The sequence below is a fragment of the Mastomys coucha genome, unplaced genomic scaffold (assembly GCF_008632895.1).
Source record: "Mastomys coucha isolate ucsf_1 unplaced genomic scaffold, UCSF_Mcou_1 pScaffold1, whole genome shotgun sequence".
In the NCBI taxonomy this organism is placed as follows: Eukaryota; Metazoa; Chordata; class Mammalia; order Rodentia; family Muridae; genus Mastomys; species Mastomys coucha.
The window spans coordinates 14,896,812-14,913,965 of record NW_022196891.1 but is presented as its reverse complement, the minus strand read 5'-3'; the positions used below and the strand labels follow the sequence as shown (position 1 = coordinate 14,913,965).

General features: G+C 45.5%; 1 protein-coding gene across 35 annotated transcripts in view; it reads right to left on the bottom strand.

The window, feature by feature from the left end:
- The window catches only part of Clasp1 (cytoplasmic linker associated protein 1), a 234,636-nt gene that overhangs the window by 82,847 nt on the left and 134,635 nt on the right, over positions 1–17,154 (bottom strand). For 17 of the 35 annotated variants that reach the window (XM_031380155.1, XM_031380271.1, XM_031380225.1 and 14 more), the window contains 6 exons: positions 15,862–16,029; positions 15,267–15,316; positions 14,505–14,675; positions 12,623–12,670; positions 2,229–2,336; positions 781–807 (listed from right to left, as the gene is read on the bottom strand). In XM_031380155.1, the coding sequence (XP_031236015.1) occupies positions 781–807; positions 2,229–2,336; positions 12,623–12,670; positions 14,505–14,675; positions 15,267–15,316; positions 15,862–16,029 (572 nt within the window). Of the gene's footprint in view, positions 1–780; positions 808–2,228; positions 2,337–12,120; positions 12,145–12,622; positions 12,671–14,504; positions 14,676–15,266; positions 15,317–15,861; positions 16,030–17,154 lie in introns of all 35 variants that reach the window. The other 18 variants (XM_031380206.1, XM_031380303.1, XM_031380302.1 and 15 more) reach the window with 4 other exon arrangements.

The window sequence follows — 17,154 nt, the reverse complement described above, 5'->3', positions numbered from 1 at the left end:
CACAGGGGAGTCCCAGGAGGCACACAGGGGAGTCCCAGGAGGCACACAGGGGAGTCCCAGGAGGCACATCCCATGAGAAATACGCAAAAAAATCAGAAACCATACATAAGTATCACAACTACTAGTCTTTACTAATAGCTAAATATCTAGATATGGTTATAAACATTTTCTGTGCAATAGAGTTCTCTCAGAGAAAATAGTAACATTTTAAATATAAAAATATACAAAATGACAGCCTCTTAACAGATTATCTCCTAAATAGACATGGCAGTAAAAATTTTAAAACAAAATATAAATATTTATTATGTAGAATAGAATGACGTATAGGAAAAAATAAAACAAAAAAAAATCCCTTTAGAAGAACAAGAACAACACTTACCCACAAATTACTTTCTTACAGAATAAAAAGTTTAAAAATATATTTTATAATATGTCTCAAAAATATATATCATACATTAAAACTATCATCATTCAAATGAGTCACCTTGTTGGTTACACAAAAAAATTAATACCCAATAATGATTAAACGTCACATAATTTGAAAATCACTGTAAAATTCTGTCTGCACATTACCGTGAAGAACTATCCCAAGACTTGAATATAAAATAAACTATTAAGCTATGTCAAGGGCAAAAAAAAAAATGCATTTCAAACTCTAGAATTTGAAAGTACAGGAAAATACAGAAAGCTTAAGCATAAATCAGAGAAATTAATATTGAGCAAAGAGCACAGCAGAGACACAGTGCTGACGACAACAGGAAGGCAAGAGAAATGGCTTACCACCAGCAGGGTTAGCAGATCTGGATCCTTCGTTAGCAGAGCAGACCAAAGGACAGGCAAGAGTGGATTAAAAGACAACAACACAATACAGAAGGTCAGCATGCAACACAACACAAAGGCTTAATCACCAGCACAGTAGCACCTCACTATGGCCCAAGGAAGCTTTGCTTTATGCACAGCACAGCTTGAACGCTTCTTCCAGGTCTGTTCATGAAACCCCCATAATCGTGCGCCATGCTGTCTGCCTCTCAGTGCACACACCAGCTCTCAGCAAGAGGGAGGGGAAGCAGCACCCTTGGTCCCCGTGTCCGCCCCCATGTTTAACAAGGCTCCGGAGGCGGGAAGAACACTGCTAGGAGCTCTTTTCACCCTTCCATGCTTATGAGCTTCCTTCCATAATCTTCACATAGCTAAAATCTCTCAATCCTTACGGACCCTCAATCTAGAATTAACAAACCAGGCCTATGAATGTTGTATGCCCACACTTGTGGTATAAGTGTATTGACCTCATGGTCAAATCATTGTTAAAATACTGACTTTGTATGGTAAAGCCTGGGGTATAGGATCAATCATGTGCTATTTAGTGGCCTATGTTCCTGTAAATGCAATCTGGAACTGAGGAGCCTCAAGGTCTGGCCTGAATGGTCCTGAATTTTAAGATTTAAACCTCTCCTAACCTCCTAAGTCTCACTAGAAAAGCAATTTTCCCATCCTCCTACATCCAGGTGACATTTGGATTTCAAAGCCAGAGAGACATATATTACTAGCTCAGCTTGGGGTGGGGGTTGGGTAGGGGGGACCTGGAAGAGGCCACAGTCAAGAGCTAAAAAACAACAAAAAAAAAGAAATGGAAGATACTCCTCGGCTCCCATTCCCTGCAGAAAATCACACTGCAAAGACAGATTACATAACAGGCAAGTTTTGACTTGAAAGACTTCAGGATAGGGAGTCAAAGTGTATTTTAATGTTTACTCTATCAACATGTGTGTTGTATGTTTTTGTGTGTATGGAGGCCAGAAAAGGATGTCTGGTAGCGTCTTCAACCACTACCTCCTTTTTTCAGACAGAGCCTGTCTCTGGGACCTGAAGCTCACCAATTAGACTCAGTCACCTGACCAGCAAGCCGTAGGGACCCAGCTGTCCCCATGTCCCCAGTGCCAGGATTACAGATTTGTGTTAGTACACCTATTTTTATGTGGGGACTAGAAATCTAAGCTCAGGTCCTCAAGTACTGTAGAGACAGAGCCACTTGCCTAGCCCATGAAACAGGAATCTCCTAGAAAAGGACACATTCGGGAATGTTCCCTCTTTTAAGCCTCCCCAGCAGTGTGGTTACTTAGTGTCTCAGAGCCACTGATGTCAGTAGACACTGCAGCCTGTCCAGCTGTGGGATGGGCCACTGAAGGAAGCTAAGGTGACAAAGGCATTGATTAAGATGCACTGCTTACGCTGAGACTGGGAAACCACTTTGGCGCGACTGCGGCCCCTGCTGTCGGAGGGTGTGGAGGCAACATTGGTGGTGCTCCCGGAGCTCTGCCGTCTCGTGCGGATCCGACCTGGAGGATACAGCAGAAACAGTGTTTCCATAACGTCACCATTCAGTGTGACTTACATAAGAACCCACACCACAAGCACAGGGCACTGATGCGGCTGACCACGTAGAGAGCAGGGGCTTCTGTCAGCCAGGTCCCATGAGAGTTAGACCCCAGTGTGACCCCAATAGGATGAGCAGCGATGAATGTGTTTTTGAATTCTCCACACTGGTTCTCTGGATTCAAGGATGCACAAAGTGCTCTCCACAAGGCAACTGGAACTGAACACAACTGACCCCTTCCCAGCAGCAGGTGAAATTGCAGAGGAGGATTACAGAAACAAGCCCTAAGAGTTGAAGAAGGTTCAAGAAAGGCCAGCACTGGGCTAGAGGGAGACTAGAACCAGTGACATTCAGTAAAGCTTTAAAAGATGTATGAGCCAGGTATGATGGCTCACATCTGTGATCCTAGCACCTAGGAGGTGAGACAAGAGGATTAGAAGGAATTCAAGGCCGCCATTCTTGGCTATACTGTTTGTTTCAGACCAGCCTGGGCTACATTTACTACTGGATATTTACTAAAATGTGGCATTTATTTATGCAACTGAAAACTATGATCTCTGTAAAACCAAAATTTTCACAGCAATGTCTAGTCAAGAAAGAACAAACCAGGCAGAGAACTCTGTCCAGTGTCACACATACCTGGCCTAGGTGAACGACCAAGGCCAGCTGGCTGGCCCCTAAGTGCCTCTGGTTTCTCTGAGTCACTCAACAAAACTCAAGCAGGTGAACAGGAAAAATTAATCGATTTTAAATTATTTCTAGGTATTTTTCATTTTAAAGCAGTACAAAATACTTAGGTCACACACATAATTTTTGGGGATTTTTTTGGTTTCTTGTTTTTGTTTTGTGAACACCTATAGCCACGAAGCTAGATAATAAAAGCTCTTTGGAAGGCCTTTCCCTTCCCCAGCATCTGGTGACATGGTCCTAAGACCAGGGTTCAGGATTTTTTTTCAAAATTCCTTTTTTTGTAGATTAATATACTTGCATGATCAAGAAACATATGGCATTGTTTTACATATTTAAAAATCAAAATTATAATGGATTTAAAAATTATAAAATATATTGCTTTACTCAATGACTTATTTATGAGTATGCTTATGGAACAACTTTTCAAATGGGCCAAGGAGATTTTTTTATCTTTTCCATATAACTAATTCTCAAATTTCCTTAACTTTTTTCTTATGAATTTGTAATACCTCTTCTTCAGAGCTCTACTTCAGTTTTTATACTCAGGCAAAGGTGCTTTATTTTAATTACAAATAGTATTTAGTAGGTTTTAAGATATAATGTGTCATTCATATATATGCACACACACACACACACACACACACACAAATACAAATGTTTGAGACAGGACCTTGTTATGCAGCCCAAGCTGACCTGGCATTTCTATAGTCCAGACTAGCAACAAACTCTCAGCAATCCTCCTGCCTCAACCTCCTAGGTCCTGAGATTTACAGTCACGTGCCACCACATCTGGCTTTTAATCTTTACATTTTAATCTTACATTTAGAACTTTTGCTAGACTTTTCATTAACCTGTATATAGATTTGGAATTATATTACCTACAAATATTCCATCAATGTTTTTGTCAAATTACACATTTTTATTTATGTGCCTTTATTGTCTTACTCATGTAACACAAAGCAAAACAGAAGCTGTAAAGCACTGATTCAAAGGAGATTTTAAAATGCTGATATTAGGGTATAACTCAGACTGTACAGGCAAGGTCTGGGGTGCAGTTATACACATACACACACTCCATACACACACACACACACACACACACACACACACACACACGCAAGGTCTGGGGTGCAGTTATACACATACACACACTCCATACACACACACACACACACACACACACACACACACACACACACACACACACACACACACACACACACACACACACACACACACGCAGTGCTCTCTTCTCTTTCCCGCAGGGCTGCCCTTTGCTGGCCAGTGGCGATGCAGGCTTCTGTTTTCTGCCCTGTCCTGACATCAAATGCCCACAGGCTCCAGAGCTCAGCCAATGATTGCGGTGCAGCCAGCCTTTCACCTAGGCCTTGCCCTCGCTGCTGTTGGAGCTGGCTGGCTGCCCTGCGTATTCTGGAATGGCGGTGTGTTCCCACTCAGGAGGATCATTTTGGCTAAGAAATTCTATGTATTTCACTCACTAAAAAGATTGTAATTGATTTCTTCTGAACACCATTGAGTAGTTATTTTATATTTCACATCAGACCCAAGTCCTTCAGGGTTCATTCTTTGTGTGTTATCTTTCTCTGATGCTTCACTCGCACCGTGCCTTCACCCTGGCATCTCATATCTGGATGATACAATCTTCAGAAAGTCTAGAGAAAGATCCAAAAGTGGCTTCTTCTGCGGAAGTTCAGTGAACTCGCAGGGGCTGCAAACACAAACTAACTCTGAGGAAGGAAACTCAGCTTCATGTTCACAGAGCTCACTATAGAGGAGGAAGACGCTAAGAGTGTCCTCCTCGACAAGGTGACCTGAAGATAGTTCTCCCATGTCTACCTGTTCATGGACATATGGCCCCTTGTCAATGCTGGTTGGCTTCAGGCTGGTGCCTTGCACCTTTGGTGAGCTCAAAGCTTGTTTTCTGTTTCCTAGGACTCACACTGCTATGCTGTATAGGAGCAGCCTGAAAAGCCTTTTCTTGGTTTTGAACTGGAGGCAGCTCCATAGGCTGAAAGGCTTCTGGTGTACTGTGTTCAGGTGTGTGTTTACTTCATGGGAAAGGGAACTGCTTTTTACTCTAATTAGTTGGCAGCTTTAAGTGTCTGAATACGTTTTAAAGAAAAGACAGGAAATGTTTTGTGGTCTTCAAGAGAATCACAAGCCACTACACAAACACAGAAAACCATGAGAACACACTTTAGCTGCGTACTAAATGACAGAGACAGCACAGGAGTGAAGACGAGGCAAAGCCAGCCTAAGTGAGAATAATAAAAACAACTAAACAACTGCATAGCAGTGCAGGAAACCTGCAAGCTTAGACGGAGGGCCCAGGGATACACAAGACACACACACAGACACACGCAGACACAATGAGCAAAGAGCAGACACTGGGGAAAGCAAGAAACTTAGGAGGAGTTAAAGCCTTTAGCTTTCGGGGAATCAAGGAAGAATATGTTCTGACTTCAAGCATTTTAATACTACTAAGGATTCTTGTGCAGTCATGCCTCTTTTTTTTTTTTTTTTATTCTGGAAAATGTGTGGTCTAAATGTGTGGTCTAGATCCAAGTTACAGGCACGGTGCTGAGCAATCACTTCAGCCCAGCCCTGACTCTTACCCCGTGGTCTCATAACTAACTGTGAGAAAACCAAGCAGTAAAAAGTTGATCAGTAGTCAACCCAAACTTGAATTCAAAGTCAAACAGGTCCTGACATTCTGGCGGCTCACTTGGATCTACCTCACTGTGGTGCTTTATGTGTCATGAGCAGTGACGCTGTTGGCTTTTGTTGTTGTTGTGTTTTAATGCACAAACTTTTCTGTTCTTACAGAGACATAAGAAAGGTGAAGATTTCTCACATTTTCTTAGCATCATCTCTCACGTAAGAATCACTTGAAGAGTGTGGATGAGAACGTCTGATTTTAAAGATCAGTGTTTGACTTGTTGACCTGAGTTTGCTCAATGAATCTCAACTTGGGTCAGGACAGAATCTGTAATGACTTCTAAAATGGCCCCAGACATACTTATGCCTTCTTATACTGTGGGAAGTGATGATGTGGGCACCAATCACCCAAAACATCAACCGATTCTGAAAAGTGCTGGCAATTATTCAGGAGAGACCACTCTTTACATAAAGAAGCACGCTTGTCTCATTTGTATACGCATTTGTAACAATTCATATTAATAAATGTAAAACTGCTTATTGTTTTGAAGTGGAATTCTTTATGCCTTACAGTACTTGTCTGATCTATATCCTTACTGCGGACCTTATATCCGCAGGGCAGGGGCTGGCTACTCGTTCTTGGGTAAAAGGAGTAGGCAGTGCCAATGTCAGGATCCGTGCCCTAAGGCAGCTGAAATATCAGGCAGCAAGCCTTGTCGCACTAAGTTGTTTCAAAGCTCCTGGGTTTGTAAGTCTTCTAAGTCCACCTCAGGTCTCTCTGCACTGGGCCATTCCAGCAAGCTCAACTGTTACCCTCTCACCTGCTGGAAACACAATGAAACCAGCCTCCATTCCTGCACGGCAGGGTCTCAGCAGAGCTAGAATCTGACAACTTGATTCTCTGTCAGTTTTGCTACCTGGCACTTCTACCCTCAAAGGAACAGTTTCCTTCATGTTTTTTTTTTAAATGTACAACATTTTTTACTTTTATAAATAGATCCAGACCTATTTTCATTTGTAAAGAACGGCCCAATTATTTAAATTCAGAGTTTTTAGATAAATAAATAGCAATATCAAATGATTACTCCACAGCAAAATCTAACTAAAATTTAAGTTCTTTTTCCTAGATGGCAAGGTGAAGCTATGTAACTTTTATAGTATAATCTAAATTAAATTCACAAAAAGTTAAACAAACATAGCTCTGTGTGTGTATGTGTATATGTGTGTTTGTGTGTGTGTATGTGTGTGTGTGAATGTGTGTGTGAGTTTGTGAGTGTGAGTGTGTGTGTGTGTGTGTGTGTCTGTGTCTGTGTGTGTGTGTGTGCGTGTATGCATGCATGCATGCTGAAGATCTGAATTCTGGTCCTCACACTTGCATGGTACCTGCTTTACCCTATGTGTCACCTCCAATGCCCTAACACGACCTCTGACTTCAACTTAATAACACTATTATCTGTTCTATGAAACAATGAGTTGTCTACACTCACAGGCTACTGGAACATGGTAACTTTTCATTTGAGATCATTTGCTTTGGGGATAATTATTTATTTGGGGAATAATGCTTTTCCTAGACATATTACCTTTTCTTAAAGCATTCAAGTGCACTCATTCTCTCAGCATCCACATCATCATCGTCATCAGTCTTCATAAGCACCATGGCAGACAGCATACTCCCAACATCCCGATCCCTAAGTCCCCCACGGAGGACACTGACAGCACACTGACTATCCCGATCCCTAAGTCCCCCACGGAGGACACTGACAGCACACTGACCGGCAGTCAAAAGACGACAGTACAGACGAGTGCTTTTCAGAAATGACTCTTGTGACCACTGTCTGAGTGCGGAGATTACAGACACGGGGCACCACTCCAGGACTACCTTTCATGGTGATTGCTGTTCTGAGACATGAGCTGGCCCTGGACTTGCTGCATCCCTTCCCTCAGCCCCTCAAGGGCTTGAACTTGAGGCACTGAGCCACGCCTAGTTTGGCTCTTTTTGTCTAGATGTTAGAGTTTGTAAATTATTTAATAGACTTATTTTAAAAGATTGTTAAAGGCTCACAGCTAGGAGTGTAAAGTGGTTGCCCCCTATACAAAGGCTCTGGGATCATTCTGCTTACTGCTAAAAGAAGGGGAAATGATTTAAAAAGGACAGAGAAAGCCTAGACACAGGGCTCAGCTGACAGTGTGTCTACCCAGCCAGGCATGACACCAGAGTACGGATCCCCATCACTCACAGAAAAGTCAGGCAGGCAAGATGGCCAGTTGTAAATCAGAGCTTAGCAGACAAACACTGGATCCCCAGGGTAAGGTGGATAGCTAGACCAAACAAAACTGGAGGTCTCCAGGTTCAGCCAGCGACCCTATCTTAATAAACAAATTGGAGAGTACATGAGAAAGATACTAGATGTCAACTAGTGGGTAGGAACACACACATACACACACGCATGCGTGTATATCCTTACACACATGTACACATGAAGAATAAGAAAAAGGAGAAAGAAGAGGAGGAAGAGGAGGAGAAAGAGAAGAAAAGGAGATGATAAAGGAGATAGAGAAGGACAGAAGAAGGGAGGGAAGGAGGGAGGAGGAAAGAAGGAAAGAAGGAAGGAAGGAAGGGAGGGAGGGAGTAAGGGAGGGAAGGATCTAATGAGAAATCCTGGTAAGGGCACAAAGTGGTATTGCTGCATGAGCATCCTCACCGCCATCCCACCCTCAGGACAGGACCTTATTACATAGCCCTAGGTGGCATGGAATTTGCTATATAGACCAGGCTAGCCTAGAACTCACAAAGATCTATTTGCCTCTGCCTCCCCTGAGCGGGGATCAAAAGCATACCCTTCATGAACAGCCAATGGCTTTTCTTCCCATCATGGGCAGCTTGCTTTACCATCACCAGCTCTCCGAGTTTCACAAGGCAAACAACAGAATAGAGGCAGCTTGTCTTCACGGAGCCCCCAGTCCTGCCTTGCTCCGTCATGACAAAGAACTGAGGCTGCCCTGGCAGACACTATCCTCCCTTCCTATAAAGCTCCCTATGGCCTCATTCTCATTTCTTTTCTTTTTCTTTTAAAAATGATTCTATTTATTATATGTAAGTATGCTGTAGTTGTCTTCAGACCCCCCAGAAGAGGGCGTCAGATCCCATTACAGGTGGTTGTGAGCCACCACGTGGTTGCTGGGATTTGAACTCAGGACCTTCAGAAGAGCAGTCAGTGCTCTTAACCTCTGAGCCATCTCTCCAGCCCCTCCTTCTCATTTTCTAAAGACACATCACTCCATCATTTCTCCTACCTGAAGGAAACCAGAAAGTGACTTAGTTCCTTGTCCAGTAAGTGAGTGGCCAACTTAACTTTGCTTGGGACACTACAATTGATTTAAAAAAAAAAGAGGAGAGAAAGGTAGAGTTCTTGGTGGTGGGGAGAGCAACAGGCTGACTTCTGTTACAGAATGCGTTCTGAGAAAACATACTTTCCATTTTGTGGAAACTACTTGTGATGGGTTGAATGAGAATGGTCCTCAAACACATGGTCCCCAGTTGACGGTGCTATGTGGGGAGTTGACAGAGCCTTTATGTGCTGCCCTGAGGAAGTCCACCACTGACAGCAAGCTCTGAGGACTCACTGCCACACTCAACTTCCAGTTTGCTCTCCAGCTCCCTGTCCAAGAGTCCTGCTACTGTGTGCTGCTGTGACTGCTCTGCCACCAGGGACTCTTCTGGAAGACGACATCTCTGACTGCCTGCTGCCATCATGGTGGACCCTCACTCTGGAATCAAAAGCCCAAACAAATAACCCTTCCTTCCTTCCTTCCTTCCTTCCTTCCTTCCTTCCTTCCTTCCTTTTTGTTGTGATATTTTATTACAGCAATAGGAAAGTAACTAACACAGTATTCTATTCTAGTTTTCCATTTCTCTTCCATCTAGGTCAAGGAAACAAGTAGTATTGAGTTCTGAAGAACCAGAAACAAAAGTACTACTATCAGCTGAACAAGACAACAATTGCCCCAGGTCATAGCCACAGGTCATAACCCCAGGTCATAGCCACAGGTCATAACCCCAGGTCATAGCCACAGGTCATAACCCCAGGTCATAACCACAGTCATAACCACAGGTCATAACCCCAGGTCATAACCCCAGGTAATAGCCCCAGGTAATAGCCCCAGATCATAGCCCCAGGTCATAGCCCCAGGTCATAGCCCCAGGTCATAGCCCCAGGTCATAGCCCCAGGTCATAACCACAGGTCATAACCACAGGTCATAGCCACAGGTCATAGCCACAGGTCATAGCCACAGGTCATAACCACAGGTCATAGCCACAGGTCATAGCCACAGGTCATAGCCACAGGTCATAACCCCAGGTCATAACCCCAGGTCATAACCCCAGGTCATAGCCACAGGTCATAACCACAGGTCATAGCCCCAGGTCATAGCCACAGGTCATAACCCCAGGTCATAACCACAGGTCATAGCCACAGGTCATAGCCACAGGTCATAACCCCAGGTCATAACCACAGGTCATAGCCACAGGTCATAGCCACAGGTCATAGCCCCAGGTCATAACCACAGGTCATAGCCACAGGTCATAGCCACAGGTCATAGCCACAGGTCATAACCCCAGGTCATAACCACAGGTCATAACCATGCTAGGGCAAACCCAATAAAAAGCACAGACGGGTAGACGTTTATTGACTGCCTTTTCATTTCATAAAGCTGTCCAACTTTGGGAATTACCACTGAGACTTCTTTTAAATTAGAGTTTTCTAGACCTTTCCAACTTAATCAGCATCTTCAGAGGAAATATCCAGGACATCCATCTATCTTTCTTTCTTGTAAGCATCCATGTAATTCTTATGATGAGACACGTCTGATAAACATGAATCTTGTGACCATGTTCTATTCCTCTTTGCCTGGTGAGATTTTGAGCACGCTCATGAGCATACATAAGTGTAATTTAAAACTTCACAATCTCTTTCTCTCTTTTCCTGTCTGACTCCTGAGGCCTCAGCAACGGAATGGCTAAGGATTTAGCTCAGTTGGGAAAGTGCTGGCTCAGCATGTTCAAACCCTGGGCTTCACTTCCAGCACTGATACATTGACTGTGGGTCTCAGCCTAACTCCAGAGGAGAATCAGACTTTATGGTCACCCTTAGCCAGAGAGCGGGGGAGGCCTGTGGAGGCCATACAAGACCCTATCTCCAAACACAAGTATACACAAGAAGGACTGTGCTGGGATGGGGGAGATGGCTCGGTGTTTGTTAAAGTGCTTGCCACACAAGTATGACAACCTGAGTTTGATAACTCCTGGGGATTCCACATCGTGGAAGGACAGAACTGACTTTCTCGAAAAGTGTCCTTCACTCACACTGCAGCACACAGACCTGCACTCATACACACACAATAATACACTTGAAAACTATCAAGAGCTACCCTGCCCAAACCCTGCTTCTTTTACATGGTAGCCATATCACAACTATGAACTAATCAGGCGGTTCTGATGGCTGGAGGCATTACCTGGAGGGCTGGGAGCTATAGGCATCAGCTCAGCAGGCAACACTGCTCTAAATTAAACTGTTGAAGCAGTATCCTGTTTTCTACCCAGAGATCTTGGGAGAGGGTAATGCTGTCTAGCAGCTGCTAATCTAAGGCCGGTGCGCACTGTGCTGGCTGGGTCTCAAGTTCAAATCACAAGGTGAGGACTGAGCAAGAGCTTCTTAGCCTAAATTGTGGATTGGGGATGTGGACATGGCCATTGCTCTCCATGGCGTGGAATGCAGAACTCGACACAGAGAAGGGCATCACCAGGAGGTTGGTAGGAAGATCAATGGACACAAATGAAGAAACGGGAATGTGACACTGACACAAATAAAAACAACAATTTGGCAGTGTTCTTCCTAGGAGAGTAAAACACTATTTAAAAATGTCTTTATAGCTCAGCAGAAAACTTCACCAATGCTGAATGTGGGTGGTTGACACAGATATTTACTTTCAAAACAGAAAAGATGAGCCTGAGAGGCCCACAAAGCACAAAGAAGAGAGTGCAGCTCAGGTGGGGGCTTCACGAGCAACAAACCCCAAGTCAGTAGCATACAAGGTGATGTCGAAGATTCCTCCCAGTGAGGCCTCAGCACGGTCACCACCCACAGCACACTTCAGTGCCCTGATTCACCGGAACAAAGATCAAACAAGAAAGGGAAAGAGAACCGAGGCCGAGGGAAGGCAAGAAGCCACTGGAGACAGAATGAAGAAGAGGGTAGGGACAGCGTGCAACACATCATGCAGGGACCTCAGTGAGGACAGGTGGGCACTGGGCAGCACTCGGTGGGAACAGAGGACCAGAGAGAGACACACACCTCAATCACAGAAACAAACCGCTTACCCTCCGCTTTAGTGGTAGCACCGTCTTTAAGCCAATTAAAAAACAAGGGAGGGACAACAGGGAACAGTTAGTAACATTCAGAAAATTAAAAAGCAGAATGTTATTTGCTACTAAAAAGCAAAATGTACACTTTAAAACAAAGCCAGAAAGGAAACCGAGTTCAGAAGCAGGGCAGAGTTGGAAGACAGCTAAGGGGCCTCACCAGGAGCCGGCTCAGCCTGGAGTAACACAGTTTGCCTTTGGAAAGCAAAACAGAACAGTGACACACATTTGTGTCACAGTCGGCAGCGTGACCCGAGGTCTCTGGTTTGTCAATTGTATCATCCTTGGGAGCGTTCCCATTCCCTGAAAGTTGTAGCAGGAGGAGGGGCGTAGAGGAGCCACTAAAAGTTCAGGTTCTAAGGAGTAACCCAAGAGCAGAGCCCAGTGAGAAGAAGCTAGAGGCTGTAGCAAGGCCTATCCCAACTACACGCCCAGCAGCAGCAGCTGTTGCGCTTGGTACCTGCATCCAGGCCTATGTACTCCAAGTCTTCCCTCATGTGTCTGGACTCTAGAAGTTTGGAAAAGGGTTATCAGCTTTAATGCTATACTTTTAAGTCAAGCGTCTTGTCACTCTAAGTGAGACCGACCTGGCCGCAGTCTCGGAACTATGTGCTACCTCACTTTTTGCTGAAGTAGCATGTGGGGGTGGGGCAAAACCAACGAAACTAATTTAGGTAGAATTCTTATGGGGAAGGGAGAGAATATTCAATGCTGCACTCTTGTCTGGAGAGGAAACTGTGCTAAGAGACATGCTCTGTGCTCTGAGTCTGGCAGAGAAACAGACTCAGCGATTCTGAAGGTTCATTTGTCTATCACCAGACCAAACTCCTGGAGCTTTTATCACTACTGAGGCCTGAACTAAACACCGCATATGTATACAAGTAAATACTGAGCCTAGATTCTCTGGAGGCTGGCATGAAAACAGTTAAACAAATGCTAACTAAGATTACTAAAGGGGAGCCAGGTACATGTGGGAAGCAGAGGCCAGCCATCTCTGAGTTAGAGGTAGCCTGGTCTACATAGTTCCAGGCCATCCAGGGCTATACAGTGGGACCCTGTCTCCAAAATAAAAACAAATCTAAATAAACAAAAACCAAAAGTAAAAGTGGGTCAAAAGTACTGACACTCTAGTAAACACTTAGATCTAACTTGTTCACCACACCTGCAGCCTCTTCCTTGACCAAAAAGTGCAAAGCAACACTTTGGTACTTGTACATTGGTGGAGAAATGGTCACCATGAGGAAGAAGGGCGCCCACACTGAGCCTCTTTTCAAGAGACTGTCTGAGATCAGGGAAACAGGATCTCCTGAACATAAGGTTCCAGGCCATACATCTCTCAGGTTATTCAACTCTTTCTCAAAGAGTTCTAAAAGGTTACTTCAACTCTTTCTGCAACCTTGCAGGGACACCATTTACAAAGGGCCTTCATATAATCTCACCGATCCTCAACCATCTGACTGAGTCAGATGGCTACCTCTCTATGAGGTCGCTGGCAGAGAAACAGACTCAGAGCTTGCATGGCCTGCCCACGGTGACAGTGGACAAGTAGTATCGTCTCTGTCCTGTTCACATGCTTCCAGGCTCAAAACAGTTGAGAAAATTAGCTTTACAGTGACCTTGAAATACCCTAGTGGGCATGTGAGTAGCCCAGTTCTAGTGTTATGATTCAAGCTAAGTCCCCAGATTTGGGGGTGAATGACTAACTTGGTACTTATAAAACTACAATGAAATCCATCACAGGCCTGACACAGAAAAGGTGTTCAGTGTTGGCTTGACAGGTAGAGTAATGTACCTATCTTAGATATCAAAAATTTGGAAAGTAATTAGAAACAATTTTGCGGGGGCCGTGTGTGGGTGTACTCCTCAGGCAGCATGCAGGGTAGAAGACCTGCACAGTTGCCCTTACGTTGCTTCGTTATATTCATTTAGAATCTTCCTGTCACCCTCATTCTAAGAGACATTCAACCACAGAAACCCTAAAGGCCCACTGAGCCATCTGGCTCAGCTCCCACCAGCAGGGGAGGGGGAAAAGCCAGTGCTGGCAATATGGCCAGTGGCTTGGGTATGGGCAAGACTTGCTATAGGAAAAAGGGCATGAGGACCACACAGCCTGCAAGCACACGTCTTTACACAACAGGCTGATTCTCCAGAGGAAAGGGCCACTGGACATGACACTGGACAGCGGGGAGCTAGGATCTGCCTTTGAGTGCAGTCACCTGTGCTCTAGAACACCGTCAAGAGTGAAGCTGCCCCTCAGCTACAGAGGGAAGCTCTGTGTGAGCTCTGTACTTGGCTCAGAGGCCAGGGTCCCGGGGATGCGGGATGGGAGGGAGCCTGCTTACCTAAGGATGCGTAGGATCCTGGAGGCAGCGCTGCTGCAGAGCTGAAGGCAGTGGATCCTGAGGATGAGGAGACTTTGGATTTGGCACTGGCTGCTGCATTCACATCAATATCACTTCGAGATCGTTGGAGAGAGCCTGTCGTCGACACAGATTTTGTACTAACTGTAGAGCCTTTAATGGAGAAGGAAGAGAAGTCAGGAGGAACTGGTCATACTGTCACATACTGCTGCTCTGAGATTCTTAGAACCAAACATGCTGGGACCCATATGAGGGAAGAAGCGCTCACTGCCCAGAGATGGGTTCATGCAATGCACAGAAAACCAGCGACTTAGCCTGAGGGTATTTACTGCTCCACTGTTCTAATACGGGAAAACTATAGGTCTAAGGTTATGGTCGACACATGAAATAAAATGAGTGTCACCATCTAGCTCCGCCCTAATCTGGAAACACACCCTTTTCCAGCTTCTGATAGCTAACAAATTGCTGTCTGATCCTCTATATTATGTGAGTCAGGGAACAAAAGGATTCATGGCCGCAGAGAGGCAGGGGGAGAGGAGCAGCCGCAGAGCCAGACTTCTGTCTGCCCATGCTGGCAACATAAACAACTGGCCCTAGTGGAGTGGAGCCCAGAGCAGATGTTAGGGTGGCACAGCACTGAGTAGAGCTGGGAGCAGGCCACAGCTCCCCGTCACTGACCACAGCCTCAGGAGGTGAGCGGCTCACCTAGGCCTCGCGCCCGTAGTTCTGTGACCACGGTCTTACCTCTGGATGCAGTGCTGCCAGTGGGACTTCTTTTGGCTGAAAGCGGCCGGCTGCAAAATGCATGTACATGTGTGTCACCAAGAGTATACTTTATCTGTAGTCACACAACTACAACAGCAAAGTGTGCCCATGGAGAATGAACTCAAGGTCTTCAGAAGGATTCAGGCAGTTCACTATTTTACCAACCCCACATGGGACAATGTTAACATTATGTTTGGGATGACTGACCTTTCAAACAAAACAAACAATAATGAGGGAGAGGTCAGATGTGAAGAGCAGACATGCTGGTAGGTTAAGTTCCATGTCTTTCCAAACCTGTCTCTGGGCAGCACTCACATTGTCTTGGGGACTCCCTGACACATTAATGTCTATAGCTCACAATGCTTATAACTCACTACTCTATTTAAAGCTGTGGCAGAGTCCACGGCCACATTTCTCACCTCCTGAGCAGTAGCCTATAGAACCAGAGTGTACCTTGACATCTGGGGAGCTCTAGCAGGTACTCAGTTGAGGGCACAGCTACAGAATGTGTGTCTGAGCTGCAAACCGTTACCTACACAACACTGCGATGTGGTCAGCAAAGCCAAGCCCTTACTTGAGACTCTCTTGAGAGCTGGAAGAGGATCGGTCTGACTGGGGTAGAGACACGATGCTGTCCGAGTTCTTCAAGTGGGACTGTAGGGCCTTCTGGTAGGAGGACTCCAAAGTGTGGTACAGGTGTTCTGCTTCTCGGCTGAAGTGATTGTGGAAACCCCAGTAGCATCTAGGGAAATGACAAGCCCCAGGTCTGGTCAGAGGGCCCTGCTGAGCTTGAGTATATCACACAGCATCTTTGAGGATCTGAGGCCTCCACTTAACCTGCTAAGAGGAGTGATGGGGCACAAGGCCAGAGAACCACTAAAGGAGGCATCGGACAAACCCAGGCACTACAGCTTACAGCTTTCATTTGTTAATGTCGGGGTTGGGTGGGAGTGACACAGCACACATATGGAGATGAGAAGACAACCTGTGGGAGTCGGTTCTCCCCTTCCACCGCATAGGTCCCAGGGACTGAACTTAGGTCAGTTCTCCCCTCCACCGCATAGGTCCCAGGGACTGAACTTAGGTCAGTTCTCCCCTTCTACCGCATAGGTCCCAGGGACTGAACTTAGGTCAGTTCTCCCCTCCACCGCTTAGGTCCCAGGGACTGAACTTAAGGTCAGTTCTCCCCTTCTACCGCATAGGTCCCAGGGATTGAACTTAGGTCGGCAGGCAGGGAGGCACTTGCTTTTCCTGGCTGAGCCATCTTGCTCCTTACCAGCTTTTTGATGCTGGAAAGTTACTCGACTTCTCAGAACCTTGCTCTCATTTATGAAATGGGAATTTGTAGGTTCCAACTTGCAAGGCCAGGTAAACTTGGGGAAGACAGAGCCCGAGCTACCACAGCCACACCCAAAGGACAGGACAGACTACTCAGTGCCAACTCTCATCAACGCAGTTAGACATCCCTCAGGGCAAGATACCGTAAACGGACTGAAAACTGCAAACAGACGAAAAATGGAAAACCCTCAGAGCTTCTTGAAGTCTGTATTGCATCACGATTGGAGGATGAGAATACAATACTAGGAAAGAACAGCAGGGTTGGGCCACTAACACTCTGACCTGGAGAGTGGACCACTAACACACTGACGCCGAGCAGCCTGCAGCAACTAGAAATTATGTCACTCACACCAAGCAGGACCTACCCAAGATGAGAGCAGAGTTATGATGCGCTCAGAAGCAAGAAAAACAGGGCCAGAAGACAGCTCAGTGGGAAAGGCACTTGCTGCCAAGCCTGACGATCTGAGTTCAACCCTGGGACCCACAGGGCAGGAGCTGTCCTCTGACCTCCACACACAAGCTCTGAGTT